At 44.6% G+C, this 15899-nt stretch overlaps 1 protein-coding gene across 1 annotated transcript in view; it reads left to right on the top strand.

Annotated features, from left to right (window-relative positions):
- HMCN1 (hemicentin 1) overlaps nucleotides 1-15899 on the top strand; it is a 944468-nt gene that overhangs the window by 906315 nt on the left and 22254 nt on the right. The window contains exon 102 of the mRNA XM_073582913.1: nucleotides 5382-5507. Coding sequence (XP_073439014.1) covers nucleotides 5382-5507 — 126 coding nt within the window. The remainder of the gene's footprint in view (nucleotides 1-5381; nucleotides 5508-15899) is intronic.

Below are 15899 nucleotides of genomic sequence, written 5' to 3' on the forward strand. Positions count from 1 at the left end.
CACTGAGGAGAGGCTTCCGTCGGGCCACTCGGCCATAAATACCCGACTGATGGAGGGCTGCAGTGAAAGTTTACTTTGTGGAACTTTCTCCCATCTCCTTACTTACTGCATCTGTGGAGCTCAGCCACAGTGATCTTGGTGTTCTTCTTTACCTCTCTCACCAAGGCTCTTCTCCCACGATTGCTCAATTTGGCTGGACGGCCAGGTCTAGGACAACTTTTAGTGGTCCCAAACTTCTTCCATTTAAGGGTTATGGTGGCCACTGTGCTCTTAGGAACCTTGAGTACTGCAGAAATTCTTTTGTAACCTTGGACAGATCTGTGCCTTGCCACAATTCTGTCTCTGAGCTCCTTGGCCAGTTCCTTTGACCTCATGATTCTCATTTGGTCTGACATGCACTGTGAGCAGTGAGGTCTTATATATACAGGTGTGTGCTTTTACAGATCAAGTCCTAGCAGTTTAATTAAACACAATTAAGAAGTAGAATCATCTCAAGGAGTATCACAGTGAAATGGACAGCATGTGAATTAAATATGAGTGTCTGAGCAAAGGGTCTGAATACTTATGACCATGTGATATTTTTCAGTCAAGATGAGGTGCAGAGTGTACATTAATGAGCAAAAAAAATATTTTTTTCTTAATTTACCAAATGGCTGCAATGAAACAAAGAATGAAAAATGTAAAGGGGTCTGAATACTTTCCGTACCCACTGTAGACACAGATGTCTCTACTATGAAAGGCAATGTGAATCTCATGGTTATGATGGTGATGTTTGTTGCAGTCTTCAGCTTTCAGTCAAATCATTCAGCTCTTAGGCCAGGTTCACATAGCGTTATGGCAGTCCGTTTAACGGATGCGTTACAAAGCGGCATTAACGTGATGTAACGCAACCGTTAACACACCCATAGACTGCCATAACCTAGCGCATCGCTAACGCATGTCAAAATCAGCATGCATTCGCAATGTCCCGTTTATACTGTCTGTGATTGACCCTCGGACACGGTCTACCGCGTTCAAGGGTCCATCACGGCTAGTGCAGAAGGAGCAGCTGCACTAACGTGATCGCTCAAACACGATCAAAAGAAGACTGGTGTTAGCGCAGTCCATTTAACGCATCCGCTTAACTCTATGTGAACCTGGCCTTAGACGTTGTGGAAGAATTAAAGAAGTTGTCTGTCCCCAAAATCCAAGTTTTTAAAGCTAATTTGTGCTGTATTGTGATATACAATGCTCCTATAAATTTGTTTTTTTGTTTCTGCCTTATCCTCCTGATTTTCACTTCATTCTATGCACCCATGTTCCCACAGCACGTCCACAGTGGTGACAGAGCATCACATGTCTCCACATCACATCCACAGTGATAATAGAGCAACACATGTCCCCCACATCACATCCACAGAGGTTATAGAGCTTCACATGTCCCCCACACCACATCCACAGTGATGATAGAGCATCACATGTCTCCACATTGCATCCTCAGTGGTGATAAAGCATCACATATCCCCACATCACATCCACAGTGATGATAGAGCTTCACATGTCCCCACATCACCTCCACAGTGGTGATAGAGCATCACATATCCCCACATCACATCCACAGTGGTGATAGAGCTTCACATGTCCCCCACGTCACATCCTCAGTGGTGATAGAGCATCACATGTGCTCACGTCACATCCACAGTGGTGACAGCTTCGCATGTTCCTTCATCACATCCACAGTGGTGATAGTCACATGTGCCCACATCACATTCAAAATGATGATAGAGCATCACATGTGCCCACATCACATCCATAGTGGTGACAGAGCGTCACGTCTCTACATCACATCCACAGTGGTGATAGAGTATCACATGTCACCACATCACATCCACTGTAGTAATAGAGCATCACATGTCCCCTCATCACATCCACAGTGGTGATAGAGCTTCACGTCCCCACATCACATCCACAGTGGTGACACATTGTCACATGTCTCCACATCACATCCACAGTGGCGATAAAGCATCACATGTCTCCAAATCACATCCACAGTGGTGCTAGAGCATCACATGTCTCCACATCACATCCACAGTGGTGACAGAGCATCACATGTCGCCACATCACATCCACAGTAGTAATAGAGCATCACATGTCCCCTCATCACATCCACAGTGGAGATAGAGCTTCACATGTCCCAGGGCTGCCACTAGGTATTTCGGGGGCCCCACACTAGCAAACTTTTTGGAGCCCCCTTTAGACTGCACTCAGGCTCCACCCCAGCCTCGCCGCTACCCCTCAAACTGTCTATAGGCCCACCGTTCTCTCTTTGAAAAACTCCACTTCTCACCAATCACACATTAACAGTTCCCATCACCAGATCATGCATATAGCCAGCAGCTTTTGTTTTGGCCCAAAAAATTTTAAGCAGACACCACGACAAGGTAGTTATAAGTTACAGTTGTGGCCAAAAGTATTGACACCCCTGCAATTCTGTCAGATAATACTCCGTTTCTTCCTGAAAATGATTGCAAACACAAATTCTTTGGCATTATTATCTTCATTTAATTTGTCTTAAATGAAAAAACACAAAAGAGAATGAAGAAAAAAGCAAAACAGATAATTTCACACAAAACTCCAAAAATGGGCCAGACAAAAGTATTGGCACCCTCAGCCTAATACTTGGTTGCACAACCTTTAGCCAAAATAACTGCGACCAACCGCTTCCGGTATCCATCAATGAGTTTCTTACAATGCTCTGCTGGAATTTTAGACCATTCTTCTTTGGCAAACTGCTCCAGGTCCCTGATATTTGAAGAGTGCCTTCTCCAAACTGCCATTTTTAGATCTCTTCACAGGTGTTCTATGGGATTCAGGTCTGGACTCATTGCTGGCCACCTTAAAGTCTCCAGTGCTTTCTCTCAAACCATTTTCTAGTGCTTTTTGAAGTGTGTTTTGGGTCATTGTCCTGCTGGAAGACCCATGACCTCTGAGGGAGACCCAGCTTTCTCACACTGGGCCCTACATTATGCTGCAAAATTTGTTGGTAGTCTTCAGACTTCATAATGCCATGCACACGGTCAAGCAGTCCAGTGCCAGAGGCAGCAAAGCAACCCCAAAACATCAGGGAACCTCCGCCATGTTTGACTGTAGGGACCGTGTTTTTTTCTTTGAATGCCTCTTTTTTTCTCCTGTATACTTTATATTGATGCCTTTGCCCAAAAAGCTCTACTTTTGTCTCATCTGACCAGAGAACATTCTTCCAAAACGTTTTAGGCTTTTTCAGGCAAGTTTTGGCAAACTCCAGCCAGGCTTTTTTATGTCTCAGGGTAAGAAGTGGGGTCTTCCTGGGTCTCCTACCATACAGTCCATTTTCATTCAGACGCCGACGGATAGTACGGGTTGACACTGTTGTACCCTCGGACTGCAGGGCAGCTTGAACTTGTTTGGATGTAAGTCGAGGTTCTTTATCCAACATCCGCACAATCTTGCGTTGAAATTTCTTGTCAATTTTTCTTTTCCGTCCACATCTAGGGAGGTTAGCCACAGTGCCATGGGCTTTAAACTTCTTGATGACACTGCGCACGGTAGACACAGGAACATTCAGGTCTTTGGAGATGGACTTGTAGCCTTGAGATTGCTCATGCTTCCTCACAATTTGGTTTCTCAAGTCCTCAGACAGTTCTTTGGTCTTCTTTCTTTTCTCTATGCTCAATGTGGTACACACAAGGACACAGGACAGAGGTTGAGTCAACTTTAATCCATGTCAACTGGCTGCAAGTGTGATTTAGTTATTGCCAACACCTGTTAGGTGCCACAGGTAAGTTACAGGTGCTGTTAATTACACAAATTAGAGAAGCATCACATGATTTTTCGAACAGTGCCAATACTTTTGTCCACCCTCTTTTTTATGTTTGGTGTGGAATTATATCCAATTTGGCTTTAGGACAATTCTTTTAGTGTTTTTTTCATTTAAGACAAATTAAATGAAGATAATAATAACAAAGAATTTGTGTTTGCAATCATTTTCAGGAAGAAACTGAGTATTATCTAACAGAATTGCAGGGGTGTCAATACTTTTGGCCACAACATGAAGACATCAGGACGGAACTGCAGCGTGTCAGCTGTAATGCGAGCACTGCTCTCCCTGTTTATACAACATTGCTAGAGGAGTAGTAACGTACACGCTGGCAGGAGTCAAGTGTACTGCCTACCTCTCCTCCCAGCGTAAGACAACCCGGGAGATCAGTGTGCGCATTACAGCTGACACCTTCGCCTGATGCGGACTACGGATCTTCATTTGTGTATAACAGAGCGCTGTTCCATCCTGATGTTATTTTGTGTCACCGCTACTCCTAGAGTTAGACAACCGGGGGAGCGGTGTATGCATGATCGCTGACACACTTCGCTATGCCAGCAGGTGCCTGGGCTCACGGGAGAATCCTCCGGTCATCCGGTGGGCCAGTCTGACCCTGTCCACAGTGGTGATATAGCTTCACATATCTCCACATCACATCCACAGTGGTGATAGAGCTTCACATACAGTATCTCCACATCACATGTGCCCACATTACCCCAATATATGAGTACTGTGAAGAGTCTATAGTGATGTTTGTGTATCTACATACAATATATACCACATAATACACTTCAGCTGCTGTAGAATCTCAGTCTATAGTGATGTATATCTACATATATAACTCATAATATGCCTCAGCTGCTGCAGAACCTTTATAGTGTTGTGTGTATGGATGTGTGTGGATTGATGGAAGAGGGAGGGAAGGAGTGATAGATGATGGATAGATGATGGATGGATGGATGAGGGAGTGAGATGCACACAGCTCATTATACTCCCCTATGTGTAGAAGCCTTTTGTTATTGGTTTTTCCAATCAGCTGAGTCATTCCCCTGTTTCTGTGTGCTGCACAGGAGGCTGAAGCAGGAGGGGTAGGGTCTGGCAGAGGCTGGGGTGCGTATGACCAGTCTCTGTCAGACAGGAAAACTCTAATGGGTGTGTGAGCAGCTCTTTCAGAATCAAGAGGCGGCTGCTCACCAGACTGTGTAATACCTGGCACAACATGCAGAATGCTGACAGGGAGTATATTACAAATTGTCAGCATTCTGCAGCCTTGGTAAGCATACTAATTATACAGAATGCCTGAACAACCCCTTTAACTGTTGTACTGAGGACATGCAGCAACATAGTCTCTACTGCATAAGCCTGCAGCTGGTGTATACTCCAATAATCTTAGGCTATGTTCACACTAAGTTTTTGGAGGAGTTCAAAATCCAAAATTTTTGGGGTGCTTTGTGACTAGTTTTTCTTGTTGTGAATCACAACAGGGTTTATGCTGTTATAGGGGCTATAAGGACAGTTTTCACTCATGTATTTTATGTTCCTGCAGACCTGAATGAATGTCGTCAGAATGTCTGCAGACCAGACCAACTGTGCAAAAACACACGTGGAAGTTACAAGTGTATTCAGTTATGTCCCAGTGGATTTACAAAAGCAGAAAATGGTTCATGTGTTGGTAAGTTTTGTGCATCCTTGTTTTTCTTTTTTTTTTCAAAATGATTGATTATAGCATACATCTACTAAATAATTGTCTAATTTTGTCTCTCTGTTTGTAACGGAAATCCCGCTTCGCTGATTGGTCGCGGCCATTAGGCCGCGACCAATCAGCGACAGGCACAGTCCAGCCTCCCGCGTCGCTGATTGGTCGCGGCCTAATGTGCGGATGGTAGCCAGGGTCCGGAGGAGAGGAGACTCCTCTGGACCCTGGATACCATTAATCTGTAAAAAATAGAATTAAAATAAAAAATAGTGAGATACTCACCTTCAGACGGCCCCCGGACTTCCCTTCTCTAACCACATGACCGGCATCGCGGTCCCAGTAATGCTTTGCGCCAAAGACCGCTGATGACGTTGCACTCTCGCGAGTGTGACGTCATCTTCGGTCCTTCGTGCTAAGCCTTACTGGGACCGGAAGATGCCAGGACAGGAGAGCGCATGAGAATCGCGCATGCACATAGCACTATCCGGCGCCTTTTTCCTGAAGACACATTTGCAGTGTGTCTTCAGGAAAATGGCGCCGGACAGCGCGGTATGGGCATGCGCATACTACAGCGCCAGTGCCACACTCCTCCCGGCTCCCCCAGCCTCCGGCAGAACGGGACAGCGCTGGACCACAGGAAAGATGGGTGAGTATAAATGGTTTTTTTTGTATGTGTGCAGTTTCCTAGGTGTGAGGGGGACCATGCATACCAGGAAAGGGGGGTGACGGGACCATGCATACCAGGAAAGGGGGGTAAGGGGGACCATGCATTACAGGAGAGGGGGGTGAGGGGGACCATGCATACCAGGAAAGGGGGGTGAGGGGGACCACGCATACCAGGAAAGGGGGGTGAGGTTGACCATTCATACTACCAAAGGGTGGTGACGGGACCATGCATACCAGGAAAGGGGGGTGAGGATGACCATACATACCACCAAAGGGGGGTAAGGAGAGCATGCATACCAGGAAAGGGAGGTGAGGGTGACCATACATACCAGGAATGGGGGGTGAGGGGGACCATGCACACAAGGATTGGAAAGTGAGGGGGACCATACATATCAGGATTGGGGGGTGAAGGGACCATACATACCAGGATAGGGGGGTGAGGGGATCATGCATACCAGGATAGGGGGGTGAGGGGTACCATGCATATCAGGATTGGGGGGGTGAGAGGACCATGCATATCAGGATTGGGGGTGCATTATTGCATTACTATTAAATCTTCATAAATAAGCTACATACATATTCTAGAATACCCGATGCGTTAGAATCGGGCCACCATCTAGTTTAGAAATATCCAATTACAGTGAACCTGTCACCATAAATAACATTTCCCACATGTCTACTTTACATCAACAAAATTTTGGGTACATATATTTTTTTATTAGGAAATTAGAAGAGTTAAAAGTTTATTAGCAATTTCTCATTTGTCCAACAAAATTTACAAAATCAATTTTTTAAGTAACCACTTCCGATTTTAGTTGACTTTGAGGAGCCTACATGGCAGAAGATACCCAAAAGTGACACCATTTTAAAAACTACACTCCTCAAAGTGCTCAAAACCACATTCAAGATGTTTGTTAACCCTTTTGGGGCCTCACAGGAATGAATGCAGTGTTTAACCCCTTCATGACCAAGCCTATTTTGACCTTAATGACCAGGCCATTTTTTGCAATTCTGACCAGTGTCCCTTTATGAGGTAATAACTCAGGAACGCTTCAACGGATCCTAGCGATTCTGAGATTGTTTTTTCGTGACATATTGGGCTTCATGATAGTGGTAAATTTAGGTTGATAATTTTTGCGTTTATTTGTCAAAAAATCAGAAATTTGGTGAAAATTTAGAAAATTTTGCAATTTTCAAATTTTGAATTTTTATTCTGTTAAACCAGAGAGTTATGTGACACAAAATAGTTAATAAATAACATTTCCCATATGTCTACTTTACATCAGCACAATTTTGTAAACAAAATATTTTTTTGTTAGGAAGTTATAAGGGTTAAAAGTTGACCAGCGATTTCTCATTTTTACAATAAAATTTACAAAACCATTTTTTTAGGGACCACCTCACATTTGAAGTCACTTTGAGGGGTCTATATGGCAGAAAATACCCAAAAGTTACACCATTCTAAAAACTGCACCCCTCAAGCTACTCAAAACTACATTCAAGAAGATTATTAACCCTTCAGGTGTTTCACAGGAACTAAAGCAATGTGGAAAGAAAAAATGGACATTTTAATTTTTCCAACAAAAATTTTCTTTTAGCATCAATTTTTTCATTTTCACATGGGAAACAGGATAAAATGGATGCTAAAATTTGTTGGGCAATTTCTCCGGAGTACAACGATACCTTATATGTGGTCATAAACCACTGTTTGGGCTCACGGCACGGCTCAGAAGGGAAGGAGCGCCATTTGACTTTTTGAATGGAAAATATGCTGGAATATTTAGCGGTTGCCATGTCGTGTTTGGAGAGCCCCTGTGTGCATAAACATTGGAGCTCCTCCACAAGTGACCCCATTTTGGAAACTAGACCCCCCAAGGAACTTATCTAGATGCATAGTGATCACTTTGAACCCCCAGGTACTTCACAAATTGATCTGTAAAAAAAAAAACACTTTTTTTTCACAAAAATTTTCTTTTAGCCTCAGTTTTTTCATTTTCACATGGGCAACAAGATAAAATGGATCCTAAAATTTGTTGAGCAATTTCTCCTGAGTGCACAGATACCTCATATGTGGTCATAAACCACTGTTTGGGTGCACGGCATGGCCCGGAAGGCAAGGAGCACCATTTGACTTTTTGAATGGAAAATTAGCTCCAATCGTTATCGGACACCATGTCGCATTTGGAGAGCCCCTGTGCACCTAAACATTGGAGCTCCCCCACAAGTGACCCCATTTTGGAAACTAGACCCCCTAAGGAACTTATCTAGACATGTAGGGAGCACTTTGAACCCCCAAGTGCTTCACAAAAGTTTATAACACAGAGCAGTGAAAATAAAAAATAAGTTTTTTTCCTCAAAAATGATTTTTAGCACACTATTTTTAATTTTCACAAGGCTAACAGGAGAAATTGGACCACAAATCTTGTTGTCCAGTTTGTCCTGAGTACGCTGGTACCCCATATGTGGGGGGGAACCACTGTTGTGGCACACGGCAGGGCTCAGAAGGGAAGGAGCGCCATTTGACTTTTTAAAATGCAAATTACTTCCAATCGTTAGCGGACACCATGTTGTGTTTGGAGAGCCACTGTGTGCCTAAACATTGGAGCTCCCCCACAAATGACCCCATTTTGGAGACTAGACCCCCTAAGGAACTTATCTAGATGTGTAGTGAGCACCTTGAACCCTCAAGTGCTTCAGAAAAGTTTTTGACGCAGAGCCGTGAAAATAAAAAAAAAATTTTTCCCTCAAAAAATTATTTTTTAGTGCGCAATTTTTTATTTTCACAAGGGTACCAGGATAAATTAGACCCCAAAATTTGTTGTCCAGTTTGTCCTGAGTACGCTGGTACCCCACATGTGGGGGGGAACCACTGTTTGGGCACACGTCGGGGCTCGGAAGGGAAGTAGTGACATTTTGAAATGCTGACTTTGATGGAATGGTCTGCGGGTGTCATGTTACATTTGCAGAGCCCCTGATGTACCTAAACTGTGGAACCCCCCCACAAGTGACCCAATTTTGGAGACTAGACCCCCCAAGGAACTTATCTAGATGTGTGGTGAGCACCTTGAACCCCCAAGCGCTTCACAGAAGTTTATAACGCAGAGCCGTGAAAATAAAAAATATTTTTTTTTCCACAAAAAAAAAATGATTTTTAGCCGGCAATTTTTTTTTCACAGGGGTAGCAGGATAAATTGGCCCCAAAAGTTGTTGTCCAGTTTGTTCTGAGTACGCTGATACCTCATATGTGGGTGGGGACCACTGTTTGGGTACACATCGGGGCTCGGAAGGGAAGTAGTGACATTATGAAATGCTGACTTTGATGGAATGGTCTGCGGGCATCATGTTACATTTGCAGAACCCCTGATGTACCTAAACTGTGGAACCCCCCACAAGTGACCCCATTTTGGAAACTAGACCCCCCAAGGAACTTATCTAGATGTGTGGTGAGCACCTTGAACCCCCAAGTGCTTCACAGAAGTTTATAACGCAGAGCAGTGAAAATAAAAAATATTTTTTTTTCCTCAAAAAAAATGATTTTTAGCTAGCAATTTTTTTTTTCACAAGGGTAGCAGGATAAATTGGACCCCAAAAGTTGTTGTCCAGTTTGTCCTGAGTACGCTGATACCCCATATGTGGGGGATGACCACTGTTTGGGTACACGTCGGGGCTCGGAAGGGAAGTAGTGACATTATGAAATGCTGACTTTGATGGAATGGTCTGCGGGCATCATGTTACATTTGCAGAACCCCTGATGTACCTAAACTGTGGAACCCCCCCACAAGTGACCCCATTTTGGAAACTAGACCCCCTAAGGAACTTATCTAGATGTGTGGTAAGCACCTTGAACCCCCAAGTGCTTCACAGAAGTTTAGAACGCAGAGACGTGAAAATAAAAAATATTTTTTTTTCCTCAAAAATAATGATTTTTAGCCAGCAATTTTTTTTTTCACAAGGGTAGCAGGATAAATTGGACCCCAAAAGTTGTTGTACAGTTTGTCATGAGTACGCTGGTGCCCCATATATGGGGGGGAACTATTGTTTGGGCACACGTAAGGGATCGGAATGGAAGTAGTGGCGTTTTGAAATGCAGACTTTGATGGAATGGTCTGCGGTCGTCATTACGTTTGCAGAGCCCCTGATGTGCCTAAACAATAGAAACCCCCCACAAGTGACCCCATTTTGGAAACTAGACCTCCCAAGTAACTTATTAAGATGCCTGGTGAGCACTTTGGACCCCCAAGTGCTTCACAGAAGTTTATAACGCAGAGACGTGAAAATTAAAAAAAAAAATTTTTCCACAAAAATATTTTTTTAGCCCCCAATTTTTTATTTTCCCAAGGGTACCAGGAGAAATTAGACCCCCAAAGTTGTTGTGCAATTTTTCCTGAGTACGCTGATACCCCATATGTTGGGGTAAACCACTGTTTGGGCACACGTCGGGGCTTGGAAGGGAGGAAGCACCGTTTAACTTTTTGAACGCAAAATTGGCCGGAATCAATGGTTGCACCATGTCGCGTTTGGTGACCCCCTGATGTGCCTAAACAGTGGAAACCCCTCAATTCTAACTCCAGCCCTAACCCCAACACACCCCTAACCACAGCCCTAACCCCAACACATCCCTAACCCTAATTCCAACCCTAACCATAACCCTAACCCCAACAGACCCCGAACCCTAATCCCAACCCTAACCATAACCCTAACCACAAGCCTAACCCTAATTCCAACCCTAACCCTAATTCCAACCCTAACCCTAATTCCAACCCTAACCCTCTTTCCAACCCTAACCCTTTCCAACCCTAACCCTCTTTCCAACCCTAACCCTCTTTCCAACCCTAACCCTCTTTCCAACCCTAACCCTCTTTCCAATCCTAACCCTAACCCTCTTTCCAACCCTAACCCTCTTTCCAACCCTAACCCTAACCCTCTTTTCAACCCTAACCCTCTTTTCAACCCTAACCCTAACCCTCTTTTTAACCCTAACCCTAACCCTCTTTTCAACCCTAACCCTAACCCTCTTTTCAACCCTAACCCTAATGGAAAAAAAAAAAAAATATATTATCTTTATTTTATTAGTTCTGCCTACCTATGGGGGTGATAATCGGGGGGTTTATTTACTTTTTCTTTCATTTTGATCACTGTGAGAGTGATCAAAATGAAAGAATGGAATCTGCAGCCGGCAGATTCGGGCGGGCGCACTGCGCATGCGTCCGCCATTTTCAAAGATGGCGGCGCCCATCATCCGGACCCGAGGGACACCGGGAGGGACGGAGGGACACCGGAGGTACCGGGGGGGTGAGGGGGGGATCGGAGGCTGGCGGGGAGCAGAGGGAATGGGAGGGGGGCAGATGATGACAGCGGCGGCAGATCGCCGCTGTCATTCAGTTGCGGGGGGGCGATCGCCGGTGGGGGGGGTGGAATCGGTGTCTCCAGCCATGTCCGATGCTACAGCAGCATCGGACATGGCTGGATTGTAATATTTCATCAATTTTCATTGATGAAATATTACTATCGCTCTGATTGGCTGTTTCACTTTTAACAGCCAATCAGAGCGATCGTAGCCACGTGGGGGTGAAACCACGCCCCCTGTGGTGAATTACAAAGCCCCCTGTATCTGCGGGTCGGGTGACCTTTCAGTGACCCCGGTCACCCGACCCGCAGGGGGGCTTTGAAGTCATGACTCCACATAGGCGTCACTGGTCAGATTTGAACCAGGTTTCATGACGCCTATGTGGCGTCATTGGTCGTGAAGGGGTTAAAGAAAGCCTGTCAGCAGGATTGTGCATAGTAACCTATAGAGAGTGTCAGGCCAGGGCCTTTATACTGAATAAAATTATATCTTGGTTGATTAAATCAGTCTTGTGGTTGTTGTTTAATCTTTATTTTCAGTTCTGAGTTAATGATATGCTCGTGCTTTGGGGCTGGCCTGTGTGTGGGGGGTCTTCATGTGGTGCTCTGATCAGGTATTCATAATGAAGACTGCTGAGCCCCTAAGTGCCGTAAGAGCAGAATTCTCCTTAGTTGACCCCATTTTTTAAATGACACCCCTCTGGGCATTTATGTACAGGTATAGTGATGATTTTGGCTCCATGGCTGTTTTCTAGAAAAACAAGGAGCACTGGATGTTGCTGAGTGAAAATTGCAAATCTGTCATTATAATGTCCGTACATTGTAGTTCCTGTACATTGTAATGTCTATACATTGTGCCCAGCTCATGCTTCTGGAGACATGAATCCTGTAAATGATGCGGGTTCTCATAGTTACAAAAATGCCAAACGTGTGGATGCTAGATGTGATTTAGTCACACTGTAGGTCTCTGAATTGAGGGAGACATTTGGATTTGGGAGTGCAGAATTTGCTGGATTTCTTTTGGGGCAAGGAGCCACAGTGCTTTTCCAGAGCTTTTGTTCTACCAGTAATGTGGAAGTCCAATATATTTACACTGACAGATGACGGACCTGAGTGAGGACTTGCTTTTTTGTGTATTGAGTTGAAGCTTTTATTGGGAACGTTTTACATAACATTTTGGATTACATTTATCATGTGCTATATTGTTGTGAGTTCATTTTCCCCTTCACTACTGAGGCCCGAGGAACTCCCTCTTCTGGTAAAGAAAGGTAGTGAGCCTGATTATCAAACACCTGAGGCTGATGATTATGACTGGCTGAGTGGAGTTACTGACTGGATATAAGGCTGCCGACGCCCTTCTGCCCTGCGGGTGATTTCTCTGTGGGATCCTTGGAGACCAGTCTGAATTCCTGCTCCTCTAAAGCTAAGTTTGCTGCTCGGCTTTTTACATTGGTGCTTTGACTTTGTTTTGCTTTGTTTTTCTGGATTTCTGCCATTCCATGCTGGGGTGTGCTGAATTCCTTTAGCTCTGTCTTCTGAAAATACTGTGCTGATTTAGTTTTTGAAGCTTAGCTGCTTCATGGCCTTTTTCATATCAGCTTGTTGGCTTATGTCTTTGATAGGGTTTTGGCAGATTGCAGACAGTAGCCTTCCTGTCCTTTCCTATCTAGGTAGTTTTGGGCCCCGTCTTTGCTCAGTCTATCTTTCTGTCTGTGTTAGTGTTTTCATCTTGCTTCACCGTCATTATATGTTGGGGGCTGCCTATTGCTTTGGGGTCTGCTCTGGGGCAGTTTAGATTTCCCCTTTCTTTCTTTAGGCCTATTTAATTCTCCGGCTGTGATCGAGGGGTCAAGGGCATTGTATGAACCCCCCACGGCTACTGCTAGTTGTGTTGATAGGTTCAGGGGTCTGCAATCTGATAGTTGCCAACTTCTCTGGTTTTCTGGACTTAGCTTGTATTTCTGTTTTTGCCTCCTACGGTGACTCATTCATAACAGAATCACCCGCCATACTGCAGATCCTAGGGTACTCAATAGCAGGAAAGAATTGTAAAGAAAAAAAAAAAAGGTGTGTGTATATTTTTTCCTCTATATCTCTGAGGCCATAGGGGGAATTTTTTTTTCTCTCAATGAAGATAAAGCAATTGTCTGATCGTGTGGAGCAGCTCGCTGCGGAAGTGCTGGGAATTTCCGCCTACCTTGCTCATTCACATGCTGCTGAACCAAAGATTTCTACACCTGATGTATTTTTTGGGGATCGGTCTAAATTTTTGAATTTCAAAAATAATTGTAAATTATTTTTTGCCTTGAAGCCTAACTCGTCAGGGAGCTCCGCGCAGCAGGTTAAAATTGTCATCTCTTTGCTGCGTGGCGATCCCCAGGATTGGGCGTTTTCTTTGAAACCAGATGATCCTATTCTGACTAATGTGAATGCATTTTTTCAGGCCTTGGGGTTGTTGTATGACGAACCTAATGCCATTGATCAGGCTGAAAAGACCCTGCTGGCATTGAACCAGGGTCGTGATTCTGCAGAATTGTACTGTCAAAAATTCCGGAAGTGGGCAGTACTTACTACCTGGAATAATAATGCCTTGGCTGCTCTCTTTCGGAAGGGGTTGTCAGAAGCCGTAAAAGATACTATGGTGGGATTTCCTGTTCCCTCTGGTCTTGACGATTCTATGTCATTAGCCATTCTGGTTGATCGGCGTTTGCGCGAACGCAAAGCTGCACGAGAGGTGTTGCCACCTGTTGAACAAATGTCTTAACCTATGCAATGTGATAGAGTTTTTTCCAGAGAGCAGCGTCAGGAGTTCAGAAGGCGTAATAAGTTGTGTTTTTTCTGTGGAGATGCCTCGCATATTATTTCTGTCTGTCCTAAACGAGAGAAACGCTTTGCACACACGTTTTCTGTTGGGGGTGTTCAACCTAAGTTTCTTCTGGCTATTACTCTGATCTGCTCCCTGTCCACATTTTCCGCCAAGGCTTTTGTGGATTCAGGAGCAGCCCTAAACCTAATGGACTTGGATTTTGCTAAACGTTGTGGATTTCCGATGACACCTCTGCAGACGCCTATCCCTTTGAGGGGGATTGATGCTACTCCTTTGGTGAAGAATAAACCTCAGTTTTGGACCCAGGTGGTAATGCGGGTCGCCCCAGACCATAAAGAAAATTGCAGATTTTTGGTGTTGCATAATCTGCATGATACTATTGTTCTGGGGTTTCCCTGGTTACAAATTCATAATCCAGTTTTGGATTGGAAATCTGTGTCTGTGGTGAGTTGGGGTTGTCGGTGTGCCTTTAGTGAGGCTCCGGTGTTTTCCACCTCTCCTCAGTCACATGATGTTCCTGATTATTTGGCGGACTTTTATGATGTATTTAGTGAGAATGAGTCTGCGTCTCTGCCTCCTCATAGGAGTTATGACTGTGCAATTGAACTGAGCCCGGGGTGTAAAAAAAGTCGCCGACTTTTGGCAAAGTCGGGTTTCATGAAACGAAACCCGACCCTAGGATGAGGTCGGCCACGAGTTCGGCGACTTACGTGCCAAAGTCGCGTTTCAAAAGTTTGTTTTGCGCTCTTTTTCAGCCAATCAGGATCCACGGACACTGTGGGCAACGTGATGACATAGGCAGGGGTCACCACCATCTTTCAGAAGGGCATGCAAGTGATTGGCTTGCTTTGGTGGGCGTCACAGGGGGTATAAAAGGGCGTGCACGCCGACCGCCATGTTACTCATGCTGATCTCAGAATAGGGAGAGCGTTAGGCAGGTAAGAAGACACCAAAAACTGCTTCTGCTGCTAGCGATTTTGCCTGTACAACACACCAGTCACTGTGTGTGCAGTGCAAGGGGAGGCTATATTTTGCTGGATCAGCGGTTTTGGTTGTTAGGCTGCCTTCTAAGGCTTCCTGACGGCTGCATTGCTGTTTACCCACTGCTCTGCAAACTGCTTTTTTAAAAGCAATCCCAATTTTTTTTTTGTCCTGCTGAGGTACTGAGCGTGCGTTTTTCAGTGCGTAACTAGTATTATGAAGTTAATTAAGGTTGACAAGCTTAAGTAAGAAGAATTGATGCTTTTGGCATTCAAATGGGAACTGTTGGTGTGTTTCCTGTCCTCTCACTGCCGACTTTTATTCCCCATTGACTTACATTGGGTTTCGTGTTTCGGGACGACCCCGACTTTTCCCTATAGTCGGCCGATCTTGCTCGACCCGACTTTTGGAAAAGTCGGGTTTCACGAAACGAAACTCGACCCTAAAAAAACAAAAGTCGCTCAACTCTAATCATTAAGACCTTGTATTGATTATCGTGCCCTCAACAAAATTACTGTTAAATATCAGTATCCGTTACCCCTGATTTC

Source organism: Dendrobates tinctorius, unplaced genomic scaffold (genome assembly GCF_039654945.1).
Source record: "Dendrobates tinctorius isolate UK_male_01 unplaced genomic scaffold, ASM3965494v1 ptg000074l, whole genome shotgun sequence".
Taxonomy (NCBI): domain Eukaryota; kingdom Metazoa; phylum Chordata; class Amphibia; order Anura; family Dendrobatidae; genus Dendrobates; species Dendrobates tinctorius.